General features: G+C 38.1%; 1 protein-coding gene across 1 annotated transcript in view; it reads right to left on the reverse strand.

Moving 5' to 3' along the window:
- Window positions 1–27,381, reverse strand: part of LOC114461731 (neurocan core protein-like) — a 140,298-nt gene that overhangs the window by 71,342 nt on the left and 41,575 nt on the right. Inside the window, 1 exon segment of the mRNA XM_028444029.1 lies at window positions 7,782–7,898. Coding sequence (XP_028299830.1) covers window positions 7,782–7,898 — 117 coding nt within the window.

Genomic DNA, 27,381 nt, shown 5'->3' on the forward strand with positions numbered 1-27,381 from the left:
GGATGAGGCGAGGCAAGATGAGGGTCAAAAGACAGGAAGAGAGATTCCTGTGACCAGAGTATAATTTCCTTTTTTAGCAGATCATTCAGAGTCTCGACCCCATAAAACAATCAGGATTAGAATTTCACTCCTCCACCTAAAATAGCTCTGGATTCCGAGGGTCTCAGCTTTAAAAAACGATTCGATAATTGTATGTTTTTGTTCCTCCACACACATAAAAACACCTGAAATGATTTCTCACAGCTCACTGAGTGACTGCTCGTCTGATTGAGTTTTGTTTGAACAAGAAAAACTTCACAAAATTCTGCTTTGTTGACCTGTGTTTGCAGATTCAAGAGGTTCCTCTACAACACATTTAAAGTGGAAAACAGAAATAGCAAAGTCATAAACACTGATGTAAAAGCGTATAAACTAAGAGGAAAGCACTCCTAACTAGGGCCCTATTTAAATCCGCGCTAAAGGAATTGCGGACGGAATCACGGAATCGACCAATGAAAACGGTTAAATGCGGAAATGAACAAAATCGGTAAGGAAAGTTGTTTTATGGGGAAATGTTTCCGGGGACCGCTTATTAGGTGCACCGTCCTCCCCCCTCCTGTCCTGGTTGCATTAAACTCCGCCCCAAACACTATCTAAAAACACTGTAAATCATCACTGACTCCTAAATACAGAGCCAGCAGTGCCAGTTTAACTTTGCTGTGCCTGTAAAGCTCCGTCCGTTTTTTGTGTAGCGCAGCAGTGCTCTGTGAGAATGTGATCATCTTTAATCATCTTTAATCATCTTCACCTGCTCAGTGTTCGAACTATTATGCCTGGCTAACTAAGAATAACTCAGACCGTGTTGTCTTTTAGTTCTTTTTATTCCAGCCTTTTGTCCGTGCCTAGTAGGTACACATTCACAGTCAGCAGGCTACCTCAAGTACAAACGTTTCAGTGGAAAGATAGGATAATTTAAATTAGGTTATTTTAAACTAAGTTGATCAAAACTTAATCAATAACCCTGCTCAGACTCAGTAAACCATTGATTCCTGAGAGGGAATTGGGTGACATTAAAGTTGTTCTCATACATCTTTATATTACATATAAATAATTAAAAAGGAGTAGTCAGAAAAATAATAATGTCACTACAACTTATATCTACCTTTTAATTGTATCTTTCTTTATTTTTGACATACATTTTTGTTTAATTATGAGTTTATTAGTATTTATTTCATCACAGGAGTTAAAAACTAGTATTTTCTTTAAAAAAATGAAATTATAAAAATTAAAGTGGAAAACACGGAATTTTGGAAAAAAGAAAATGGAATTTAGAAAAAAATAAAACCGATTTTATAGGGCCCTACCTAACACACCAATCAGTTCCTGTGACACGTTTGTTTGTTCGTTCATCTATTGTACCCAAATGATAAACAACAATCTTGTTCTCCAATAGGAAACTTACACTGCCTTACCTTCAATCTACATTATATATCAGTGTAGTTTTTGGGTGCAGCTGAACTTTAGATGTAACCACTCTGCAGAATATTGAGCACCTATCCAATAGTTTGGACTTGAGGTTTAACATGTGCGCTCAATACATGCTGAGAGGAGTCGGTGTGTTGATAGAAAAAGGTGCAGCACAGCCGGGAGTTTTGAACTGAGATGGTTTGTGGACGCTGATTGGAGCTGTTGACACGTCGAGCTCTAAAACAAAGCAGCTGCAAGCTAGCTGTGTGTATTTTTTGCTATGCACATGGGACCAGTCTTTTTCCACGGCACATAATCATACTTGACATGTGAAAAAAAAAAACCCAAGAAGTAGAAGAGAAAAAAAAAGAAACAATCCACACCCCCAAATGAATAAGCAATCAGCGATATAAATCATTATGAATTTGAAGACAAAGTTCAGCAAATCTAGCCAATAATGAGTGTAAACACACATTACATCAATTGGCAAAGCAGCGAGAAACACACCGTGCCACAAGGGACAAGTCCTTCAATAACAACAACAAAGCAGCTACCACTAAGGCCACTCATGGCTTTGGTTATTTAGAGAGGCCATTACTTCTAAAGCACTTCTTAAAAAACATCGAGTTAAGTTAAATCATCATCAGCATGAGATGAGATGAGTTTGTCACACTTTTAACAGAGCGCGTGTGGAAACACAATGAGTGCATATGTTCTTAAATTGCACGTAAGATGCATACAAACACGCATTAATATATATTTATATGTGGAAATATAAGCTGTGGGATTTTCATACATCATTTGTAGATAAACACACACACATTACTGCATGAAATAAATACATGAAAAATGTACAATTTGTTTAAAGTCCATGTAAGAACTTCCTGACATGTTAATTTTGAGATTTTTAGGACAACATTATTAATGCGTCTGCATCAGATATATTAATTCTTTGGTTTCATGTTTTGCTGTTCTTTTATGGTTTTACTCTCTGTAATATCTTTTTGTATATTGAGCTGACCAGGAATATCACCTCAAGTGACCTTTTAATATGTGAAATAAAAAAATGTGCAAGTCACAATTTCATCCTGTTAAAACTAGACAAATGTGCATATAGCCAGTTTAAAGGGATTTAACAATAGAGAGGTGTACATTAACACCATTTGGACATTGTGTAATTTAGTTATGCATTATCTTATCTTTAACTTCTGATGATAAGTGGTGACGTACCTCTGGACCGAGGATGGAAATTATATGTTATATATACAGTAGATTACATATAATAAATAATCCTGCACATTGACTAATTTTATGTCGTATATCAGTGTGCATTGTGGCCTTTTGTTATCAAAAGCAATTATCAATTACTAGATACCAATATTAGTATCGAATTGTATACTCAATACTCATGAACACTGCTTTAATACTGCAGTCCGAATAAACGGATGTTTTATACGCATTTTATCTTTTACCAAGAGCACAGAGAGAGAGAGAGAGCAGTTATCTGGATCAGTGATCCTGATCATGGTACCATTGTCATTCACACACATTTCTATCCCCATTAATAATGATTCAGTAGGTCCAAAATCATATGCAATTACATAATCTCTCCTGGGTAGTTCTGGCCACACTGCCCCAAGCAGGCCAGATACTATCGTACTGATAACATTTACCAAGGTCTCTTCTCAGAGACTCTGTCATTGTTATGCTTAGCGCTATCAGCAGCATACAAAAACCCTGAGAGCACAGAACAATGACAGATTCATTGGCACACACATGGAAACCTCTGAATCCCAGACCGGTCTGCCTCTAAAACCCTTTGACCAAATAAACCCAATGTCCACATCTAACCAGTAAACCCTACATCTGTCTCATTCCATTCAAAACCGCCACAACACAAAAGTATTGGCTTCTTCATTTATTTATTTTTTTGTTAAATCACAATAAAACTCAGCAAAACTCAATGAAATTTGGTGAGGTAAGAGAGGAACCAACCTGGCATGAGAGAGTCAAATTCCATAAAGGTCAATCAAGAGATGAATTTTAAAAATGTTGCCAATAATGAGAGATATTTTCAGTTTTTGAAGCTGATCAAGAATCAGTATATTGATCTTGATCCCTTACTAAACTTAATGGAATCTTCAATGGTTTAAGCTCTAACTTTGTGTAAAATGTAGTCAAAATCCATTAGGCACTTTTAGGCCCAATCCCAATTCTCTTTTTGTACCCCTACGCCTACCCCTTGCCACTTCGCCTTCACCTCCAAAATGAGGCCTAAGGCAGAGAGCTACAGTATGTTTCAGCCCTTAGATTTGGGACACCCCTCTCTGAAACTGAACTTGTTGCTGTCATGTGTAAAGGTGCGTTCACACCGAACGCGACTCAATTTATCAGGAGCGATGGAAGCAACTGCAGCGCTACAGCCGAGGGAGGAGCTGCTGCCTCCAGTACAGTGAGACGGGCAGCGGGAAGCTTCCTACGCACTGGGACAAAATTAAAGGGGTTAAATAAGCCTACATTCTGAGTGAACGCATCCTTTAGTAACTTCTTAAGTTCACCATTTATATCATAAAAGTGGCTCTGTTTATGATAAGTGATCAGTCAGCTGTCTTGAAATTTATATAACTTTGTAAGCTATTTTATGTAAAAAATGGGCTTACATTTATGCACATTTTTCGGCGCCATGTTGCTCAGTTGCGTGAAAGCCTGAAACTCCTTCTACCCCTCTGTTTTAAGTCAGCATCGGTAAAAGCTCCATTTAGAGGTGAATAGCCCTTCGTCTCGCCCCTTCGCCTCTACACAATAGTGAAATGGGACACCCCTTTGACTCTCGTGAGCACGCATTTCAGAGGGGTAGGGGTAAGGCGAAGGGTTAAGGGGGAGAAATGAGACGCAGCCTTAATGTAATCCTTCTCACAGACAAACAAAAAAAACAAACAAACAAAAGCTGATAAAAATATTACTACCTAGGTGGAGGTAATTCAGCCGTTTGGTGGAGGAGAAGCAGCTTTGTAAATACACTTACCAGCTGTGTTTGCACCAATACTTGTTTCTGCACATGGTAACCGTGTCTATGTAAATGAGTACTGTTACTCTGAAAAAGTGGCAGCACGATATCCCTAATTTGGGCAATATTGAAATTAGAGCTACTTCTTTTTATGTAGATTGTTATGGGGGTCTGCTGAGCCTATCCAAACTCATATTGTGCACAACTGGACAGGGTACCATTCAATCGCAGGGACAACACAGACAAAAAATAAAAAATAAAAAAATCACATCACAAATTAATTTTGTTCTCCAGGCAAATTAGAGACTATTCAAGCCAACAATTATGTTTGGACTGTGGACACAGAGATAAGTGTTTTTCAGCATATCTAATAAACACCTAACTGACATGCAGCTCATTTGTTTTAAACTCGCTCTTTATCTGCCGGTTCCAAATATGCATACAGTACACCAACAGTTTCAATTATGTTTGAGAGACATTTTTGCTTGCTCCGTATTGAAAAGATACATTACAAAAAAAAGCTAATGAATGCATTTGATTATTGACACTGTGGTTTCACCAGTTTGATCAACCTCAATTATTCCTCTATATGTCACATATGCATTTTGAGATTTACATGGGCAAATTCTATGACTAATGGCATACATCAAAACAGTAAGCTGGGAGAATTTTCTTTTTACAGTCAATTAACCTTTTTGCATTTGGCTCTAATTAACATAAAAACATCAGATATGCAATCTTTTAGCAACCTAATTAACACTGAAGTAAAACTGGGGAAGGCAATTTAACACTCATGAGAGAGTAAGACTGAGCAAAAGAGAGACAAGCGCGAGGAAGTAATCAGTCTTGTTCCATTATTTATTTTGAAGAATTTAATTTGTTCCATTAGTTTTGGAAATGTATTAGCAACGAACTGTGTGTGTGTGTGTGTGTGTGTGTGTGTGTGTGTGTGCGTGTGCGATTAATTTACATGCAGATTGTTGATTTATGTGCAATCTTTGGGAAAGGCAACGAGTCTATTTTCGACCCTGGACCTTTGATTCATGACCTTTTTCAGAAGTAACAAACCTTTAAATCACAACCCATCCTAATTTGTTAGGAGAATGGAAATGTAGAGAACATAAAAACACAAACAAAGGACTGAAAATACTGGGCACAGTGGCACACTTGTGCACCGTGAGAGATAAACAGTGTTTTCTTTGGTTTGTCAAAATATACTTAACTGTATATATATATATATTGTATCCTTCAACATTCATTGACAACGTAGTGTGTGTTTCACTATGTCCCTATGTGGCTGTCAGAGGTGAAAGTAATTGATACAATGTTGCTATAATTAAGTTGCTTTTATGGGTACTTTTTTGAGCACATTTCTAAATCAGTCATTTTCCTTGTACTTAAGTACATTTTAAAACAAGTAAAGTAATGTGTTACATTTCTACACCCAACCATTACTTAGGAAATTATCATTTTTTTGTTTTAAAATGATCAACGGACATTGTGAAACAAAAAAAAAATGAAATAACCAGACAACAATCAAATGCATCACATCATAGGTAACCTAATGCACTGCAGCAAAACAGCATTGAATGCTGGTTATTTTCTCAGAGCATTTATTAGTTCTTATTATTTTATGTATTATTTTATTATTCATTTGTTATTATTATTATTTATTATGTATTTAGTATTCATATATTATTATTTATCAGTTATTTCAGCCTGAGAATTTTGTTTATTTTGAATTGAATTATTTGGTGTTATGTACATTTTGACAAACCTTTTTATTTTATATGGATGTCTTTGTGAAAAAATAAATTAAATTGTGCAAGATTTGGTCTCTTCCACTTTTAAGTTTATACATGAGATGTTTACTGTATACAAGGGAACCATGGCAATATTTATTACCAAACAATAAACGTGTGGGTGAAAGTAACTAATAACTTTTACTTTGAGAACTATCTGATTGAGCTTTTTACTTGTACTTGAGTACAATTTCAATCAAGTAACAGTACTTCTACTTGAGTAGGATATCAGTACTCAGACTTGATTTATATAGCCCTTTAATTACCACCAAAGTAGTCCCAAAGCACTGTACATTATCAGGCACATTCACTCCTCCTCACTGAAATTCATCACATGCTAATCTATCCTTGGGAGAAACCTCGAGGTTTAGTGTCACTTTGTACAGGTATAGCTTTGGAATCCAGACCACCACGTCTTGTGTGCCATATCATTTTTGAAATCGATGCATCCAGCCTGGATTCAGAAACTCCCTACAGTGGGTTATAGCTTCCTGTCTTTCTGGGAGATAAAGTGCAGTTCTCTCCAGACTATATTGGTTTCCATTGTCAGTGTAAACCAGCCAATATGTGTTATTGCCAAATCAAAGGAGACCAAACAATCTTAATTTGTCTCAATATTGTCCAAGGAAAATTGTCCAAATTAATACTGAACTGATCTACAACATCTGCTGGTATAATACAGTAACATCGCCTTGTTATGATGCCACATCATGTCAAGATACAGTAATGTTTTTAGGTTCATCAGATGTGTTACTCTCTTTTTTCCCATCTTCAGAACTTGTTCTCGTCTCTTGGATGACCCATTATGTTTCATCATAACTTGGCATTTTGAAAGAGTTTCAGTGTTGGGATAAACATGGGCTAGGGGCGATGCATTCATGAAGTACTCTCAATTATTCAGTTAAAGGCAACCAAATAACTTTTTTTCCAGTGGTATCTGCTTCACCCTCCTCTTATTTTTCCAGTTTCACTCCACCTCTGCCATCCCTGCTGTGGGACTCTAATCAGACTCTCTACCCCTCACTGAGCACCAAGCTCCTCTGTTGTGTGGGTGTTCTTGTGTATCTTCGTTACACACAGAGACAAGTACACACAAAGGCCAAGAACATTTTCCTGACTTGACTCGAATGAGTGGAAAGATAAGCTAAACCTGAACACACAAAAGTGCACAGTACACACAGTCCTGCACATGCTAATATGTGTTAGCTCGATAACTGAGTACCTTGAAGAGCCTTTGGCATTAATAGTTGATTTGCAACATACGGATGTTCTATTTTCCAACAGGGAGTTTGTTCTAAATGCACTGGACCTGACATCTAAAGCCCTCAGATATCTGGATTCAGAGACCTTGAACGCATAAGGGAGCAAAACCCACAGCAGGAGTATAGCAGTTTCTTTTTTAATAATAGCTTGGAAAGAGGAGTACAATCTGCTAAATGTTAGCCCAGCTTATGCCTGTGTCAGTGTGTGTGCAGAAGCTGACCTCAAAAGCCTCCATATGCAGACATGACCCTGCAATGACTCACCAATCTCACAGCTTTCTCCAGAAAAGCCCTGAGGACAGTAACAACTGTAGCCATCGCCTTCCTGCAGACAGCTTCCACCATGAAGACAAGGGTTGGTCTGGCATGGATTATTCTCCACTGCAAAGTGAGACAGAGTATGTGTGTCAGAGAGAGAGAGAGGACAGTCATCTGCATACATCACATAATGTCCACATGATGTCTTTGTTCGTGGCGGTGCTAAAAATCATTCTCTGGAAAGTGGCTGCAATACAAAAAGTTACAACGTTAACATGAATGTAGATTTATATTTGTTAAGATGACTTTCCACAAGGTGACAGATTGGTTTTGATGCATCTGCCATGCTTCTCTTTATTATGATTGATAGTAAACAGCAGCATGCCAGACCAAGGACAATGTGCTGAGTTGGGGGTCCGAGTGATGAGCCGAGGTGTTCATAAATTAGCTGATAATCATCCAATGATGCAAAAACCTCTGTTAGCTACACATTACTGCCTCTCAGACTAGGTGATAACTTTCTGCATGCTATTAAGCAATGACTCTGTGCCCATTTAAAAGGTGCTTCAAAATACATTAAACTGTTAAAAGGTAATTGATAGCTTTTTTGTTTTTTATTTCTTTCTCTTTTTTTGGTCTATGAAAATAAGATCAACTGCAGCAAAGGAAGAACCCATCAGGGTTTGTAAGCACATTTTCTGGTTTGAGAGGAAAACAGCACTACACATGAATTTAAATATGAATATGTACATATTTTCAAAAAGGTACAAAGATTTTATGATGGAAAAGTACATAGGTGATTCTGGGTTACAGAAGAGTGTATAAAAGGAGCAGTATTTTCTAGAAGTTTTTAAATTTTTCTTCCTTAAACATTATTTTGTATGTCAGTATCAATAATATGTATGTATGTATGTATGTATGTATGTATGAACTTACCTGTACATATGTATATACTTAAGCTTTGATTATCAAGTAATAATGTATATGTATATATGTATATTTATTTGCTTTGATTATCACTTGATATTGTATTTTTAAATATAGAAGTCAAATGGTCTATATTTCTTGGTGTGATCAGAGTGTAAACTGTTTATGCTCTGACTTTGACCAATAAACCAATCCAAATCCGAAACTAACCAGCGCACCACTAAATATTAAGTTATTTTGATCATGAAATTAATTGTAATACAAAAAATATCACTAATGACTAAAATGCTTAAATAAACTAAAAGACAGAATCAAACGCAAATTAACCCCACAAGCCTGAAGACGTATATATACATATATATATATATATATATATATATATATATATATATATATATATATATATATATATATATATATATACACAAGCTATAGCTTTTCTTTAAAATAGAACTGGCAACCCACTGTATTCAGGGACCTGACTGGCCACCACAAAGTGAGAACAGGTGAAATAAAAAGATTGAACCCTAACAGTCTAGTTACGGGACTAAAACTAGAGCCAATCAGATCGGCCTACATTACTGGGACCTGGGAGGCCATGCGTGCGCTGCAGAGGAAAACGCAGTGAATCATGCAGTGTACCTGGCAGCTAAGGATCAACTCATCCTTAGTGAGAAAGCCTCAGGAACTGAAAGGTGAACTTCTCATGACCATTTCCTCAGTCAATCACTCCACAGAGGGTGTTACTGCAGTTGAACAACATGTAGTTTTCTGTGTTAGTGCCGCACACAAATCCCCACTGGCACATTGAGAGAGGGGAGAGAAACCTCTCTCAAGCTAATCCGTGAGCTTTTTAGGATCGAGATCGGAAAATAAGTTGTAAAGCCAGAGTAGAAAGATGTTCACTGTATGTCTGTGGACCTGGTTGTGCCATATGAAATAAAGTCTAGTAGTATTGTGTTGCCTACATTAATTTATTACCAAATTATCTATAATCATCATTTTATGCTTCAAGCATACAATACATAGGGTTTTTATTTGTAAATTTAAGATCCAAATACTTTGTTGGATGTTATTGTTAATTAATTTTGATCCCATAAAATGAGATCTAATACATTAATGAACAACAGTGATGTTTTCCTTTTTTCAGTGAAGTGCTACAGTAACAAATGTTGAAATTATAAAGGTCCAATAAGTGTTACCAGTTCTTAGTGCTAGCTTGTTTGTGAATGACACATCACTATTGTACAGTGACATCTAATTGGTTTGACTTTATCTGGAAAACATTTAATTTCCTAATACATTTTCCATTTCCACCCAAACGTCTTCAACAGGGGGACAAAATGTGCTTTTTTTTGCTGCGTTCTCTCAGCATTGATGAGTAGTGACAGTGCTGTCCAGCACTGAACACAGCTGCAGCCGAGTGGGAGACTAATCCAATCTGTAGACAATTAGTAACGACTTATTACACTGAAATGGAAACTTGTTCTTTGCCATCTGTCTGCAAATGGAAACCTGTACAATCAGCGGTGACACCTTAGGTGGGGTTATTCTGCCAACATAATCTTATAACAGTAAAATGGGTCTGGATTAAAAATGTTTTGTCACACCTGTTTTTCCACTGCTGGTTTTAAGGGGTTACTGGAGTGGATGCGAGAAGACTCAGGGTGAACAGCAGATTAAAAATCACAAAAAATCCTGTTGCAGGGCAAGCTGCTCCAGTGGTACGCGACTTCTTCATTTAATGCTGGCTAAAAGCTTTTTAATAATTACAGTAGTCCCTCACTAAATCGTGGTTCACCTTTCGCGGCAGATTTTTTTACAGTGCATTTTTGGATGCATTTTTTTTTATAGCGTATGAACGCGCATGGTGTTCTGCATCCTGATTAGCTAATGCTGCGTTCACCCACCAGCGACACATCCAACTGCGCTCCTTTTTCTCATGTCATAAATATAAACTAGCAGTGAAAAAAGCCGGTGTGATTAGCGGCTAATGCTATCTTAGCTCAGTGCTACAGAGAGAACTTTTACCTGCTACTACCACCTTCTCGCTGATTCTCCTCCACGCCTAATCATTCCTAGTCCGGTCCCGGTTATAAAGGCTGTGTCATACAGCTCCAGGTGGTCACACACAGCTTCTACTCCATAGTTAAATGGGTGAACAGACTGGTGTCCATGTTGACGGCCTGACGTCATCGTCAACAAAGACTCTGAATGCGTTCGGCATCAATGTCTGATCACTAGCAGTGTGACTCTGAAGTGCTGTATGTGTTTAAACAAGAGAGAAATGTTAATTCCTGTCTGAGAAAAGTGTATAAAGTGTGTGGTGAGGGGTTTTACAGCCTTCAAACATGTATAATAATTGTAAAAAAATAAAGCTGACTACTTAGCGGATTTCGCGTATTGCGGGTTATTTCTAGAATGTAACCCCCACGATAAACGAGGGACTACTGTATTCTCTAGTAAAAAATTGGGCTGTGCCAAGTAGGATCCTAAAAAGTACGAGCGTAAACCACACAACCAAATATTGTGGGTTGAGCATGTAAAAGGTCAAAGTCTCCAATGAGACACTCACTCACACATTCATTCAAAATATATAATATGGTTTTCCCAAACTAAGCAGATGCTTATCAGAGCTATATAAAAAAAAGGATCTAGTGTTATGTGACATTTTACGCTGCTTGTACTTCCTCCTAGCCCTCCAAGGATTAATCTTATCTTGGTTTCGTTCAAAGTTTGGAGAGCATCTCCACTCAGCTCTTTCGTTTACTTAGCATTTAAAATGGACCATAAAACAGGATTGTGTCAAGGGAAATGTTTTGCTGAAGCTGAGTGGTTAGCGATTAACCAGAATGGAAGCTTGGGAAAAAAAAAAGCTTGTGTTGACGAAAACACTGAACCTGGCATGAATAAAAGTGTGAAAGACCTTCATACTTGGTGAAACTGCACACATATGCGCTTATGTTTACTGTACGTACACCTGCTTATCACCCACCGTCTGGAATGTGCTCATACTCACTGAGCCTTGTAATAGCTTTGCTGACACAGAGATCATACTGCAACCTGTTCAAGTGTTCCTCCTCTGAAAGTGTGATGAGCCATCACCAGGGCTGGGCTAAAGCTGCCCTATTAAAATTTAATGCAAGATTACATCTCTAAAAGCGGCCGCGACACTGACCGAGGTGCATGGCAGTGATAGGCTGCCAAACATCCACTGAGCTACAGATGTTGTCATGATCACTTTGCCTCGATACGGTGTGAAATATTCATGCTGTCAAATGCACAACGACAGAAGCAAACATGCAATATATATACACGTTGAATGCTCAGTGTTTCGTTCAGTGATGATGTCTCACAGATAGAAACTCAGATTAACTGGAGTTTGGAGGATAAATAACTGAAATGTTTATTTCTGCTTGAACTGATGATGATATGATGACCCACTGCCAGGTCGGGAACCTTGTCGGGATAAGAAGGCAACAGATTATAAATGGGTGGTTGGATGTGTCCATCTAAAACGACACGAGATACACATGTTGTACCTGTATTGGCAATAATTACATTTAAAATATGGGCTCTGCTGCATATCACATCAGGCACTTTCTCAATCATTAGTAAGAAGCAGCTCGTGTATTTATTCAGTTACCATTGCAACATTTTAAATTCTTGGGTTCATTTATTTATTTATTTGGTATAATTCTTATTCAAAGCTTCAATTGGCACTGTAAACTGTTCATAGTGCAAAAAGAAATACAGATTTTTCTCTATAATCGTGATTACAACATTGATCAAGACCATCATGATTATCATTTTGGCCATAATCGTGCAGCCCTACGTAGCACTAGATTAATAGACCTATTTCGTGTAACATATGCATACTAAAATTAGTGCATGCACGTGCAGGGCTCGGTGCAAAACAACCAGAGAACATCGGCACGCGATTGAAACACTTTTGTTTTCGTATAAAAACAACACAATGCCATCGTGTTTCGTTGTTGATTGCACAAATAGAGTACCAACCATCCAGGACCTAAATTTTACAACATGCCGACTGGTGGGCACCCTTTTCAGAAAAATAGATGAGACAGGCTGATGTGACTGATATGCAGACGTTGGAGGAGGAAACTTAATGTAGAGATGGAAACTCATCTGTTGAAATTGATCAGAATACACGGAAATACACATAAACCCGTTCATAACAGTTATAATCATCGAGAAACTTAATGCTTTTAGGTTTTCTTTTATAAATACACTGGGTTTTTCTATCAGATATGTATAAATGTCTGGCCATTGAACATCGGGCCAGGAGCGCCCATCAGATGAGCACTCGTTTTCGGGAATGCTGCATGGGTCCCACAATCGTTCACCTGTACTTAAAGTGACTTTCCTTAAATAAGCAGCCGCGTCCTCAGGTGATAAGGTTTCTACATGTTTCAAACTATTTTTGAGCCTCAACAGCGGTTCATTCTTTTTCAATTTTTCAAGCGTTACATATGTAAACAACATGGTTTCTGCACCGAGTATGCGCGCGCACGTCAGTCACGTGTCTCATGTTTGTACACATTGAAATGGGTTGATATAACACATTACACAACATGTTAAGTGAGCAAGCTCAGGGTCTTCAAGTGAGAAAAATGATTTTATTAGTGCTCAAAATAAGCAGTATTAGTACACAAATATATGACTAAGCCCTGTCTACTCTCTGGCCACCCCTTTCATAAAAGTCTGTTTACTCATAAAATGTCATATTCTGGTGACATTTACTGCAGATTGTTTTTGTTTATTACAGCTTCGCAGACTGGAGTTGTGGAACAATTGGTGAGCAAAGTGAACCTACTCTGTGCAACTAGGGCTCTATTCTCCCATGCGCATAAGTCCAAAAAGCCGCAAAGCGGCGCTGTTTTTGGCTGCACGCTATTCTCCCCCAGTACTTAAGTCAGTCGCTGCGCGCCTTCGTCCCAATTACACTCTGTGGGTGGAGCATCCCTGAAATTAGGGTGTTCCCATTCAAATCTGGCTTTGCGCACATTCTTCAGTCCTTTTCCTCTTACGCGCTTCTAACCCTGGAATAAGTGCAGTGCCCTGATAAGGTGAAGCATTATTTTGCACTAGAAATATGGACTTAGTTACATTTTAAGCCACACAAACTCATAATATTGCAGAAAAGTCTCCCGGAAAAAATCGATTCAAAGCGACACTGACACACTGTCACAGGGGTGGTAGGAGTCACACAAGCACGCCAAAGGATTGACCATCAGCGTTACTAATATGTTCACATTTACCAGTTCTAGACAGGAGAAAATGTTAGATTTCATTTTATTTTACCCGTGCATCGCGGAGCTTATTAGCTGTGTGTGTGTGTGTGTGTGTGTGTGCGCTGCTGCTGCTGCAGCTCGTTACAAACTCTGACATAAAGCCACAGTTTGCTCACACTACCAGAGTAAATAACAAGTGAAACATTAATGACATGATGATGACGATGTGACATAATGTGCACGGAAGATGATGATGATGAAGAGCTAATCAAGGAGAGAGATTTTAACTGTGACCCCAACAGAATGTGGCCGATCCTCACAGTGCAATAATCTGATCAATGATCTGATCAAATCAACCTGTTACATTGTTTATCAATGAAGGTATTTCAAATTAAATTTCTCGGATTTCAATGACATTTACAAGCGTTGGGAAAACTCCATGTTCCGGAATTTCTAGACAGCCCAAAAAAGGACATCACTGCTTCCTTTCCTTCAGCCCGCCTTCATTCACAGACTACGCGGTTTTTGGCTCCATACACGGTGTGGGTGTGTCAGGAACCTGGACCGGAGAATATGCATAGGAGAGAAGTGCGTAACTGCAGGCTTGCAAAAAAGCACTTAAGTCTACTTAAGAGAATAGGGCCCCTAAGCCTCGACAGGAGCATACAGAAGATGGAGGAGGATCTGGAGCTTAGATGCGGTCTTGCTCATATCATGCTAGCTTTTTAACAGTGTGGACTGCAGCTTTAAATTTAAATCCTGTGGTTTACTGACAACTTGTCTAAGACATGCTCTGCCAGGGGAACCTTTCAACTAGAATTGGCTCCACAACAATGATTATGATCAATGGGTAGAGAAGACGGATGGAAAAAATATGAGCAATAACAGACACCCTATTCAAGCTATTCAAGGCTGTCTCATCTATTATCACCAGGAAGTCTCTGCAGACGAGAAGCTCCGTGCTAGCCGCTACATGTTTAGCATTGAGGTGGTAGCAGTGGCTGCAAAGCTCCGGTGATTGGCAAACTCTTTTTGCTCGATTTGCAAAGAACTAGGCTTGTGTTTTCCATCTGGTGTTTTTATAAAGCAAAATTAACGCTAACAATGTTCAGAAGCACGGTAGTCTCAGGGTAGTCTCCCATCTTGTATTGTAGCCTGTGCATCAGTATTATGGGTATACTGGAAATTCTTGAAAAAAAGAAAGGTTCTGCGCTGTTTGAAGTGCTAGAAAAATGATTACCTGCGTTATTTTTTAACTGTAATTAATTAATCGCAATTAATGCATTTGTTGCAGACTGACTGAATGGCCACGTTTTTCTCGGACTGTGTCAATATTCAAGATCAACCAGCTTGTTTTGTTCCAGCAAAGTATAAAGAAGCCTCAAATACGTAAACGAGCAGCGATGTCATGAACAAAATGAGTCAGAGTTGATCCAAAGTGCTGCTATCTAAAAAAAACAAAAACCCGTGGTGCTGAAAATACAATGGTGTCTGGCAGAACTCATTAGTATATCGCTGTTAGGGAGTGATGGTGTTTGACATGATACAAATGGTGTTTAAATGTCGTTAATGAATTCAACCGTACTATTACACCCAATGATGTCAAAAACAATGAAAGTAATGAGCAGTTTAATTAGGGACGTGCCCTTTAATTTTCTTGCACAGAAGAATAAACCCTGTTTTGAACCAATCAGCCTATATAATAGGTTGCAGTGTTCGGCCAAGTCTGGATAATCTTTCCGAGCTGTCTGACTTCAAATTTCCTCTTCCGCACTCATAAAATGGACAGAAGCCAACAGACACACAGGTCAGGATATTATCCATGTATCAGTGTCGCCCAGACAGGCAAGTAACTCACCGCAGATGAGCTACAATTACTGCTACTGCAAGCTGAATACACACAGGGGAAATATGAAACCTATTTCTGCTGAAATATAGATAACACATCTCTTTGGAACAGAGATGCACAGCCCACTGCAGTCTTACATTACTTTAAAGTGATTGATTTACAAAAGTGAGGTTAGTGAGGCCAGTAGAAGGGGAATGTCAAGGAAAGAAGAGACAGACTGAGGATAAGTTTACACACATTAGTGAAAATCTGATCTGAGTCTGATAACTTATTGTGTCAAAGAGCTGCCAGGACAAAAAAAGACACCAGGTACAAAATACCCAGTACGATGCAAAGAAAATCAGCTAAATTGTGATTTTGTACAATGAACATTCTCTTTTATAATAATAATAATAATTAGCCTTTATAGTCATACATACAGGTACATATACAAAATTTGTTCTCTGTATCTCTGTAACCATCTCTAGGGAGCAACAGGCAGCCACGGTGCCGTGTCCAGGGAACAGCTGGGGGTTGAGGGACTTGCTCAAGATCCCAGTGTTCGCCTGGGTGAGACTCAAACCGGCGACCCTCCGATTACAAGCTCAGCATCCTTAACCACTAAACCACCACTCTCCTCATTCCCAAACCTATTCTGTTGCACCCTGCTTTAAATAATTAACAGTGGGCCATCCCCATTGCAAAACTTTTTTCAACAAAATGGGGAAAAAAAAACAAACAAAAAAAAAACCTTAATTTGAAAAAGGTAAAAATTTGCCTATTTTTCTTCAAAACTCATCAGTCATGATAAAATTGTGAGTACAAAAAACATTTTTTTCCCAATGTTTATTTATATTGCGCCCCTCAGTTTGGGAAGCACTATTACAAGTAACTCAATTTTGAGCATCAAAGAGCAGCCACAAGGTTTAAATAAAATCTAATTGAGCTTTTTGCATGAATGAGACTCATTTATTAGATCAAAAAAATCTCCCAAAATGTCTACAAACAGGTTTACCAGAGAGATGCCGATGATCTGTTTATTCTCCATTTACAAATAAAATAAAGGAATTTGTTGCATCTAATGTTTTGGTCCCTCATGCTCACATACTTCATTACGTCCTTTACGTTGTCAGGATGCTACACAGTGCATTCACCAGGGGGCAGTTCATGTTTATTGTTGCTGCAAAAATGCAATAACTTCACTAACAATGACAACATGGGATTAATAAGACATTGATTATTCCTATGACAGTAATGATTTGCCTTTTTGAGAAATATATCTCGTCACACTATCTATCCTCAAAAAGTTTACTATGAAGTTTGTTCTTATACTATTTCAGGAAAATATGAATCATCTAGTGAGATCCACTCTGCACCAAGAGTTACGAGCGCAACAGCTTTGTTGGAGGAGTATCCATAAGCTTTCTGAAAACACATGTAAACATGGACAATATGACAGCAGGTTATCGACAGAGGCCTCTGTCCCTATCATTATTTATCACCAATCTTTAAAGCATCTGTTCTGAACCTTTTCAGTCTGCGACCACCAAAATAAAGGTGCCAGAGACTGGGGACTCCCACTGTAGCTGAAGGTGGTTGAACACACACATGAACATTGAAGAACAGCCATGTGGAGATATGGCCATCTATAAGGGGGGAATAAAGGTGGCCATCCATAAAGTCAGCAAAACGATGGTCCATTGTTCTATAAATCTGCGATAACCACATTTATTTATTTATCTGAATAATATCCACTGTTATCACGGAACTTTATTATTATTTGTGCCATAGTATACTGTATAGTCATCTTAAAATGTAAATCCTTGTTTTAATTAGAAATGAAATGGATTATAAGAGACGAAAAAGGGTGGAAAAGGTGATGAAATGGGATTTTAAAAACCACTGAAATTGGTTAAGAGTTGCAAATCAAAGTGGTCAAAAATGGACAGAAAAAGTGGCCAACACAGCTGGAACAATTAGTTTAAACTGGCAGATAATGGGCATGGCAAATTGTGAATGTAGTTAGATTGGCAAAAATAAGCATGAAATATGGTGTAAAGATGTCAAAATTGGCAATAACGGGTCACTTTATGCGACATTAGGTCAAAAAGTGGTGGAAAGGGTTTATAAGTGCCGAAAATGTCTTGAGAGTGGAAAAAATGTGCAGAAAGGGCATTAACATTTGATGGAGAAGTGGCAGAAATGGGAGTAATGTAGCAAAAATGCAATAAAAGGAGAAAAAATATGGCAAGAAAAAGTGATGTAAATAGGTTAAAATATGGCAAGTTTGGTGTAGTTGCAGAAAAAGAGTAAAAAATAAGCAAAATGGGCTCAAATTGTTCTAAAAACATTCTTAGTTTCTTGAAGGCATCTGGCGACCCCCTCCCAGTGTCACGCAACCCAAAGGTTGAGAACCTTGTACTAGAGGACTGTAAGCTTGCTGTACATTACATAGAGATGCCGTGTTATCACCATAGCATAGCCTGTGTCTCTGTGCTGGACTTGGTATGGATGGTAGATCATATGTATGACTAACACATATACTCTAGTCATGTATTGTACAATACTACAGATCATAAAAGAAAATTCTTAAACATCAAGGTCAGTGCTTGAGGGCGAACGTGGACAATTGGTCTTCTGTGTGTTTGCACTGCTTCAATCTCACACACACACACACTGTAATGGTCTCTGGGAGAACCACAGTAGCTCCTGCTCATGGAGCAGGTGTGCTGATGTGATAACTGCTCAGAGCCTGTGCACGGCAGCTTCAGACAAACTGGGATTGATGAGAACTGCAGGAGACCAACAGGCTATTTCTGTCTGACCACATGTGGAGCGCCATCTAGCATGAACACATCTCTGTATGACCCAGAGAGGCAGAGCAGTAGTTCCCAACCTTCTGTAAGAGATGCAGGTTAATTGTTTATTTATCCAGGTACACCAATTCATCATTGTGTTGGACAAAAAAAAAGTTTAACATTTGAAATTGTTTTAGGATTTGTAGGATTGTGCCCTTTAACATGTGCCATCTTGGGCTAAAACTTCCTTGAAAGATGAATATTAAGTGTGTGGGAAAAAAAAAAAAAAAAAAAAAAAATCGATTTTTCACCGCTCAATTATTGTATCGATCAAATCCAAATGGATTTTTTAAATCACGTTTTTAATGGAAAAACCATTTAATTGCACTAACATATGCATAGCACGTAAACACCCGGTCACTAGGTGTCAGTGAACCACATCAGACCTTGTCCAAATACCTCATTCCTCAGTGCATTTTAGCTTGGAAGTTGAGTACACTTTATATTCATAAAACATTTGGGTACTTTGATAGATGTATGTGGGTACTTTAAAAACACAGAATCAGAATCTGTCATAGAAGCAAAAGTTAAAAATGGGACAATTTCATAAACATACCAGTTGTTTTTGATATTAGTACTTGAATGACAGTTAGTTACTTGAAATAAACTGTATTTCATACCATTTTGGACTTGTGAAGGGGAAATTTGTAATTATTGATATCCAGTGTTGGGTAAGTTACTCTAAACTTGTCATGTATTTATATCACTAGTTACTGGGATAAAAATGTAATATATTTGCATTACAATATTACTATTTTCTAAATGTAACCGAGTTACACTACTTTGAGTTACTTTTGGTCCAGAACTCTAATTATATCACACTGATAGTGTTTGAATAATCAGTCTTAATTTTGTTTCAAATACTTCAGCTGTTTCAGGAGCAAAAAGCTCTTTTTTGTTTCCCATAAGTTATATTTAACTATAATTATCATCTTTTTTTTCTCAAATAATTGCAAACAGTGAGAAAACAAAGCAAATATGCATTTAAATTAAATATGCATGTAACTTGAGTTACTTTAATTGTAAATAGTAATATATTACAACTTTTCACTTTTGTAAATAGTTACACCACTGAGTTACTTCAAAAAAGAATATATTACAGTAATATATGACAAAAATAACTAGTTACTCCCAACACTGTTGATATATCGGGATGTATATTGTATGTCTTTTAGGAGGTTTGTGCAATAGATCTTTCAATCCAACTGTGCCTATTAGAGAAATCTATTAATATTTTATTTGTACACAGATTAAAAACCATGCAAACACTTTATAAAATATTTATGCAGTGGCTTCAAAAAGCTGTTTGCTAACATGTTAGCTAATGCTTCAACACAGTCGCTGAGCATGTAAAAGTGACAAATGTGCTGCCCAAAAAATAGCGTGTTGAGCTCAGATTAATGAGCATCCGGCATTTCAAATAGTTGAAAACAAGCCATGTTTTCATGACCGTAAAGCAGGGGTGCCAGCTCCCGTCCTGAAGGGACCCTGCCCAGCATGCTCTGGATGTTCTCCTGCTTCGCTACACCTGAATCTAATGAATGTTTCATCCTGCAGCTCTGCAGAAGGCCTGATAATGAGCTACCTTCACAGGGAGGTTTGCTGAAGCCGAGTTATTCAAAACATGCGGGAGGACTGGAGTTGAGCATCAATGCCTCAAAAATCCCCCCGTTCTTCTGATGGTGTTCATTTCCATGAGGCATAAAATTGGATCATGGTCCCAATGCATCACACTTGCAATTCTTGAGGTCTACAACCTAAATCGCAAGGAAAGCCGTGACATCAATCCTTATATAGCCCAAAATGTAATCAATTTTGTTTTACTACTGCTCGAGTAAACATTACTAATGAAGTAAAAAGTGCTTGTGAAGCTTTCGAAAACATTAGAACCAATCAGGGAGCTGGTGTAACAGCTGTAATTGATACACTAATGCTGTGATGTGTAATATATGGCTAGATTGAGAAGAATAAGTTGAGCTCTGGGAGAAAAGTGGAAATGTTTAAAGCGGCACAGACACAGACTTGATATGCTGAAGTGAATTATATTACAAGTAGTTACAAGTATTTACAATTTATACAAAGTGGTGAAAAATGTCCAATGATTCCAACGTGTTCAAAGTCATTATATCTAAAGGATGGTTATTCCATATATCCACACTTCACCCACGCAAGGGGCCAGCGCTTACTGAGACCCAGAAGTGGTTGACTCACAAAGAGCAGTCCAGTGAGTGTGTATGTGTGTGGAGGGCTACAGCGCCTCCTACCGCATTGGTAGAACTCGCCTGTTGTGTCCTCCGATCATTCGGGTCACAGCCTTCTAACTCACCATCAAACCTGGCCAGTTCATTTGTGATCTAGTCCCTCTAAGAAAGCGATCTCTTTCCACAGAGGTAGAGGCAACTGTAGAGGTATAGACGACCAGCTTCCACACACACGGTTGCATACTTCTTCTTCTTTTTCTTCTGTGTTGTTTACGGCGGCTGGCAACCAAGGCAAGGAGCATTACCGCCCATGATCATATACTAAAAGTGCGGCCATGTTTAAAGGGCAGCGTCATACTATAACATCATCGCGCATCAAGTCTCGTGATAATTTGAACGGCAGACTGGGAGGGGGAGCAGCAGGGCGACAGGGTTACACTGGATTTAGTTCATTTGCATTAGGTCTATTAGTACTACTAGTTAATTTTTTGGCTTTACTAGTGCTTCTAGTAAACTAATAACAGTTTACTAGTACTACTAATGAGATTTTGAGTGCACGAGTAGTACTAGTAAACAAAAATGTTGATCTACTTTTAATTCTGTGTTACTAGCAGCAATGGTAGACTGAAAATATGTTACAAGCGAAAAAAGTAAAAATTCTCTCTGTAGCACTGCAGTAGGATAGCATTAGCCGCTAATCACACCGGCTTTTTTCACAGGGGGTTTATGTTTATGAGAGGAGAAAAAAGAGCACAGCTCCTCGCTTCAGCAGGCAGTGAAACTCACCGAGTTGGATGTGTCGCTGGTGGGTGGTGCTTCGCTTCAAATTCGCATATGAAGGGAATGGAGACATTTTTTGATCCTGCGCACTCTTAAGTGTTGTATGTTTGCAAGTTTTCTGCTCGACAAAACCCACAATGTCCACGTCTGTCTAAGAAAAGTGTATAAAGTGTGTGGGGAGGGGTTTTACAGCCTTAAAACATGTATAATAATTGTAAAAAATAAAGGTGACTACTTTGCGGATTTCGCCTATTGAGGATTATTTTTTAGAATGTAACCCCCGCAATAAACGTGGGACTACTGTACTAGTAGGGCATAACTATGGTTGATATCACTGATGTTCCAACGGTTTGCTTTAAAATAGGACACTTGCTGTATTGCAAAGTATTCTAACTACTAGTCAGTATGAGTTGTGCAATATTTAATTTGCATGAGCTTACTTGTATACAAGCAGAAACACAGAAAATATCTCTTGCCCAGCTAAGAAGCTGCACATACTCACATTGACCCAAAGTTTTCAAGAAGTTTCATCAATCTATAACAACTTACCAGCCAAAGCATTCTCACTAAGTTTAAATCATTGTGTTTTGCCACTTTGAGACATTTGACCTTTCACTCAGTGGATGAGTTTGCATCATACAGTATTTGTGGGCGTTTAAGGCCTGCCCTTCTTAAACAGACCCCTGCAACCTTGGATGCACTGTGAGTGACGCTGGGAGGCAAACGCCTCCTGCTCCTTATTCTACTGCTCAGCTTTGCTCTTTTGAGCAGACTGAGAGTGAGAGAAGTCAGTCGGGCGTTCCAGCAGCATGCAAACCCCAGCTGGGTGCACTCATCCTGTGTGCTGCCACCCTGTAGCCAGAAATAACTCATTTTCAAATTGTTACTTCCATTGTATTCAGCTCCATTTACGACAGTGTGTGGTGCATGTGTGATCGACTGTATTACTGATGGATGTGAAATGTTTCTGGCTGAATTGGGGAATAAAAACAACATAATCCTGACAATACAGCTTTTCCCATTTGTGTTAAAGACATGGGAAACAACCCATTTACAATCAATTTATTGATCAGTTTCACTTAGTTAAGTCGTTAACAGAGCAGCTTCTCTTTGTGAGGTAATAAAATGTGCGTGGACACAAAGAAACTCACAGCTGTGGGTTTGTCTCATTTGCCCTCCAAGAGGACAGATGTGTGAAACGAAACACTGGATCAGATGTAGGGGGAATAATTGTATGCTGTCCCCAAAGGAAAATACAGTAAAAGAGAAGAATAAACTCCAGAAACACAGAAAATTACAAAAATGAACAAGCGCAGACGGCCGATAAGATCCGTACTTCTCCATGGAGACACTGTTCCAAAATGAAAACGGATTTCGGAAGTATGTTCGTCAGTCTGATGTGTGTGTGTGAGTTTGTTTGTTTGTGCACAAGATCGTACACTGATAACATCACTGTTGATGACATCATCAGTGTTCTAAATGTTTAACAGGAGTTTCACAGTGTGGATGGGGAAATGAATGGGATATATATCTATATATTTTCTTTTGGTTGCCAGAACATCACCAAAATGTATTCTGCTGTTCCTTAACCCATTATCAACATTTCCTGAAAATGTCATCAAAATCCGTTCATAACTTAAGTTATAAGTTATCGTGTACACAAACAGACAAATAAACACACACACACGCAAACAAACCGACCAAGATACTCCCGAAAACCATTTTTGAAAGTATAAAACACAAAATGACTCAAAAAACATACAACATTACAGAAAATGATAACTAAAGTACACAAAAAGCAAGCCAACAGAAACCAAACAACAACAGAAAAACACACAAATGACTCCAAAATGACAACACAAATACATAATGTGGTTCAAAAACACACAAAAAGACAACAAAAATGCATATAAGAAGCAACACACACACAGAATGACAGAAAAACACACAATTAACTCTGTTCTTTCCTGTGTTAATGCTCGGATTGGTGATTAGTCTGAATGCTGATATGAATGTACATAATGTGGCCCTTCGATCAAACAAACACATGTGTTGTGGCCCACCTCTGCTGTAGATGCTTAACCTCATGAGTCCAGACTTCTATTGTGATACCTGACGTCAACTAGATGAGCATCTCCCGCTCTGCATGGCTCCCATAATGACTGCAGATCACTGAATTAAAGTCTACCTGACAGTACTCTGTCACACTCCTGCTCCCCGTCCTTTGCTTTATGAAACTCAACACACCCTCAGGGCTTGGCCTGACACATCAGAACAATCCCAGGTAGGAGAGGAAACAAAAGAGAACAACAACCATTTTCACTGAATCACTGTCTGAGACACATGGCAGGCAGAGCTCTCCCTTTATCTGTCCCGGAGAGGCAGTTATAAAAATTCAAGTACAATAAAATGGGGAAATAGAGATGCTTAAATGCCCAAAGAGATAATTGATGGGTTCAGCTGTTGTGTGGTTTTACTAGTTCTGCTCCTCATTGAGTCGTTTGGTTTGATTGGGATGTGTTCAAAAACAATGACCATAAAGTGTTTCCCATATTGTGGCAAAACAAAATAGTTACTGTAATATCCCTGTATGAAAAAAAAAACAGATATATGGGGTGTTGCATGTGGGAAAGATACGTACTTCCCTTGCATTTCTGACTCTGACTTTTGTTCTAACCAAAAGTCAGAGTAAAAAGTACTGATATATCCTAAAAAGTACCAATATATCCTACTCAAGTAGAAGTACTGTGACTTGATTGAAATTGTAGTCAAGTACAAGTAAGTCATACATGTTGATCATTGACTGGAGGTTGATAATCATTGCGACGTGTTACTGAAGGTAAATTAAAAGTACTTTTGTCGGCTCTATACAGCAAGATTACATTTAGAGACCTGCAAGATTTGAAATAATTCATTAAAACCAAACAGTGAGTCTCTGTGTGTGTGTGTGTGTGTGTGTGTGTGTGTGTGTGTGTGTAACCTGGGGCTGTTGAAGGATTCAATCATTCATCTGCCAAAATGGGCGCTTCCAGTCATACCACCTTAAAAGCACACAGCTGCCTGCGCTGGGAGACAGGCTTTTAATATGGTGAGAAAGACGGTAAAGCATTTTTATAAGACTATAAAAATGTCAATTGTTTCCTTTAAAAAAAAGGTTTTGGTTCATTACATATCATGAAATCTATATTTTCAGAGTAAAATCATTTTCCTTTGTTAAATGAACACTTTTTATGTCACTAAACACTGATTTACGACCTATTTTCCCCCCTGCTGTGTAGAAATATCTCACGGTTTTATTCCTTCCTTCCAACATTTACACTTCAAATCCATGATGCATTTTGCAAAACAGCAAATATTTTTCTTCCATATTGCCTCGCAATATTAAAAACCTCTCCAGGCACAACACTTGACTTTGGCTGTTAAGAGATTTGTGTTATCTTTAGCTGGCACACTGACTCATTTCAGTGCAGGGAAATACACTAACAGCAAATTCAAAACACGAAGTTTGACACTTGAGAGAATAAAACATGTACAAGTCGCCAGTCTTGGGGTATATCTTTCTCTAAAGTGTTTCCTCTGTTTTTTTTTTAATTAATTAAAATAAAAAACTCTTAATTTTACCTAAGTTCTTATTCCACCTTTCAAAGCAGATACTTAAATTGGTATGTTCAATTGAACTATTTAAATTATTTTTGTGTGCATTAAATTTTAAACGTCTTTTTTCCCTGGGGGCCAAATTTAGCTCATTAGAGAATCCTATTTGGTCCCCAGAATGCAATAAAAATGACAGAGAAAAAACAAAGCATTGTGTAAATTTCCAAATGTTAACTTGCTCATGACATTTGAAATAAAATTAATTATTATCTATATTTAGATTACTTTCAGTACCAATCTAGTATCTACCATTTTTAATCTCAAATTGATCTTGCAATTTTCCTCAAATAATTCCATAAAATGTTCCCTGTTGCCATGTTGCTAGTAAGGGTGGGTCTTCCTATCATTATGAAGCTGAATTCACCAAGCTTTGCATTGTTCACTCACTAATAGGAAACATGAGTGTAGTTTACTAATGCAAAAACACATCATCAGTTGGGTAAAACTAACAAAAGGGAAGGTAAAGAGAAAAGTTTGTGTTAGAATTTGGTAAGAAATAGGAAAAGAAGCTACCCTTAAAAATGCTTAATTTTAGCACAGATAAGCTTTAAAACTAAGCTCTGTCAATACAAATGTCTTGTTCTTTTTTGCGAATGAAAAAAATCTCTATTTCAATAAATCGTCTATCCCAAAGCTTATGCTTCTGTCAACCCCAGATATCGTGATTGCTTTGCTCAGGCTAAACTAGTTTAACCTCGGGTGATTTTGGTCTGAAGATAAACATGTGTTTGTATTGCATTGTGGAAAAACAATCTTCAGCCATGTTTTTCAAAGATTGTTTTATTCCCAGGATAGCTGACATTTTTTTTATTCAGGGAAGATAAGCAGAGATGCTTGGAGTAGCAAAAAAGATTGAAAAAAAAAAAAAAAAAGAAAAAAATAGTTAATATTTTTCATGCAATGCTTGGCACTAATTACTTTTCTCTGGGTCTCTTTTCTGAAAAATGATTACTTATTTTGACCTGGAAACTGGTTAAACAATATTAAGTCTCTGGCCTAATTAAGAGCACCACAAATTATTATAGATTTATTATTACGCATCTTACGCACGTCTCACCCATGGGGGATGCGGGGGATACAACACCAGCACTTTCATAACAAGAGAAATTTACCTCCCTCACTTTTCAGAGGAATTCATTGTTGAAAATGTTTTGGTCCAGTTAGATTGATTGAATGGTAGCTGGTAGTGGGTCGTCTTCTGATCGAGAGGTTTGGGGTTCGATCCCAGTACCTGACTATGTGTCGAAGTGTCCTTGGGCAAGACACTGAACCCTAAGTTGCTCCCAGAGGTCGACTAGCGCCTTGCATGGCAGTCCTGTCCCACTGGTGTGTGAATGTGAGAGTGATTGGGTGAATGAGCTGATATGTAAAGCGCTTTGAGACTGCTTCAGTGTGGTGATAAAGCGCTATATAAAATCAAGTCCATTTACCATTTACCATCAAGCCAATCACAGCCAGCCATTTGATGAAGCTGCCGTTCCGAGAAGGTGAACAAAGGGTTAACAGCAATGAGTAAAGTGGAAGTAAAGGGACAGTGGTCCAAAAAGTGGCAAAAAAGAGTGAAAAGAGTGGCAAAATAAATGACAAAAAAGAGGAAACAGGTGGAATCTAATGGCAAAAGGTAGCTTAAATGAGCGAAATATGGCAAACAATAGTAAAAAAGCACAAAAATGTGGAACAAAAAGTGTGTTATTGATTGGGCAAATGATACAGTTGGGCAAAAAAGTATTTAGTCAGCCACCAATTGTGCAAGTTCTCCCACTTAAAAAGATGAGAAAGGTCTGTAATTTTCATCATAGGTATACCTCAACTATAAGAGACAAAATGAGACAAAAAAATCCAGAAAATCACATTGTAGGATTTTTAATAAATTAGTAAAAATCTCGGTAAAACAAGTATTGACTCAAAAACAGCGTTGTCATGGTTTTAGAAAACTAATCTAACAAACTAAATTGGGAGTCGACGGTTGCCCGACCCTTAGAACACCTTCAATTTTAAAATTGCTGCTCCACCCCTGACTTATTTTACTTGCTTTATAAGAAAACATGCTTTTTGCTTCTCAACAGAATGAGGTGAATTAAAAGTGGGTCTTTTCAGATAATT

This window comes from Gouania willdenowi, chromosome 4 (assembly GCF_900634775.1).
Source record: "Gouania willdenowi chromosome 4, fGouWil2.1, whole genome shotgun sequence".
Classification (NCBI taxonomy): domain Eukaryota; kingdom Metazoa; phylum Chordata; class Actinopteri; order Blenniiformes; family Gobiesocidae; genus Gouania; species Gouania willdenowi.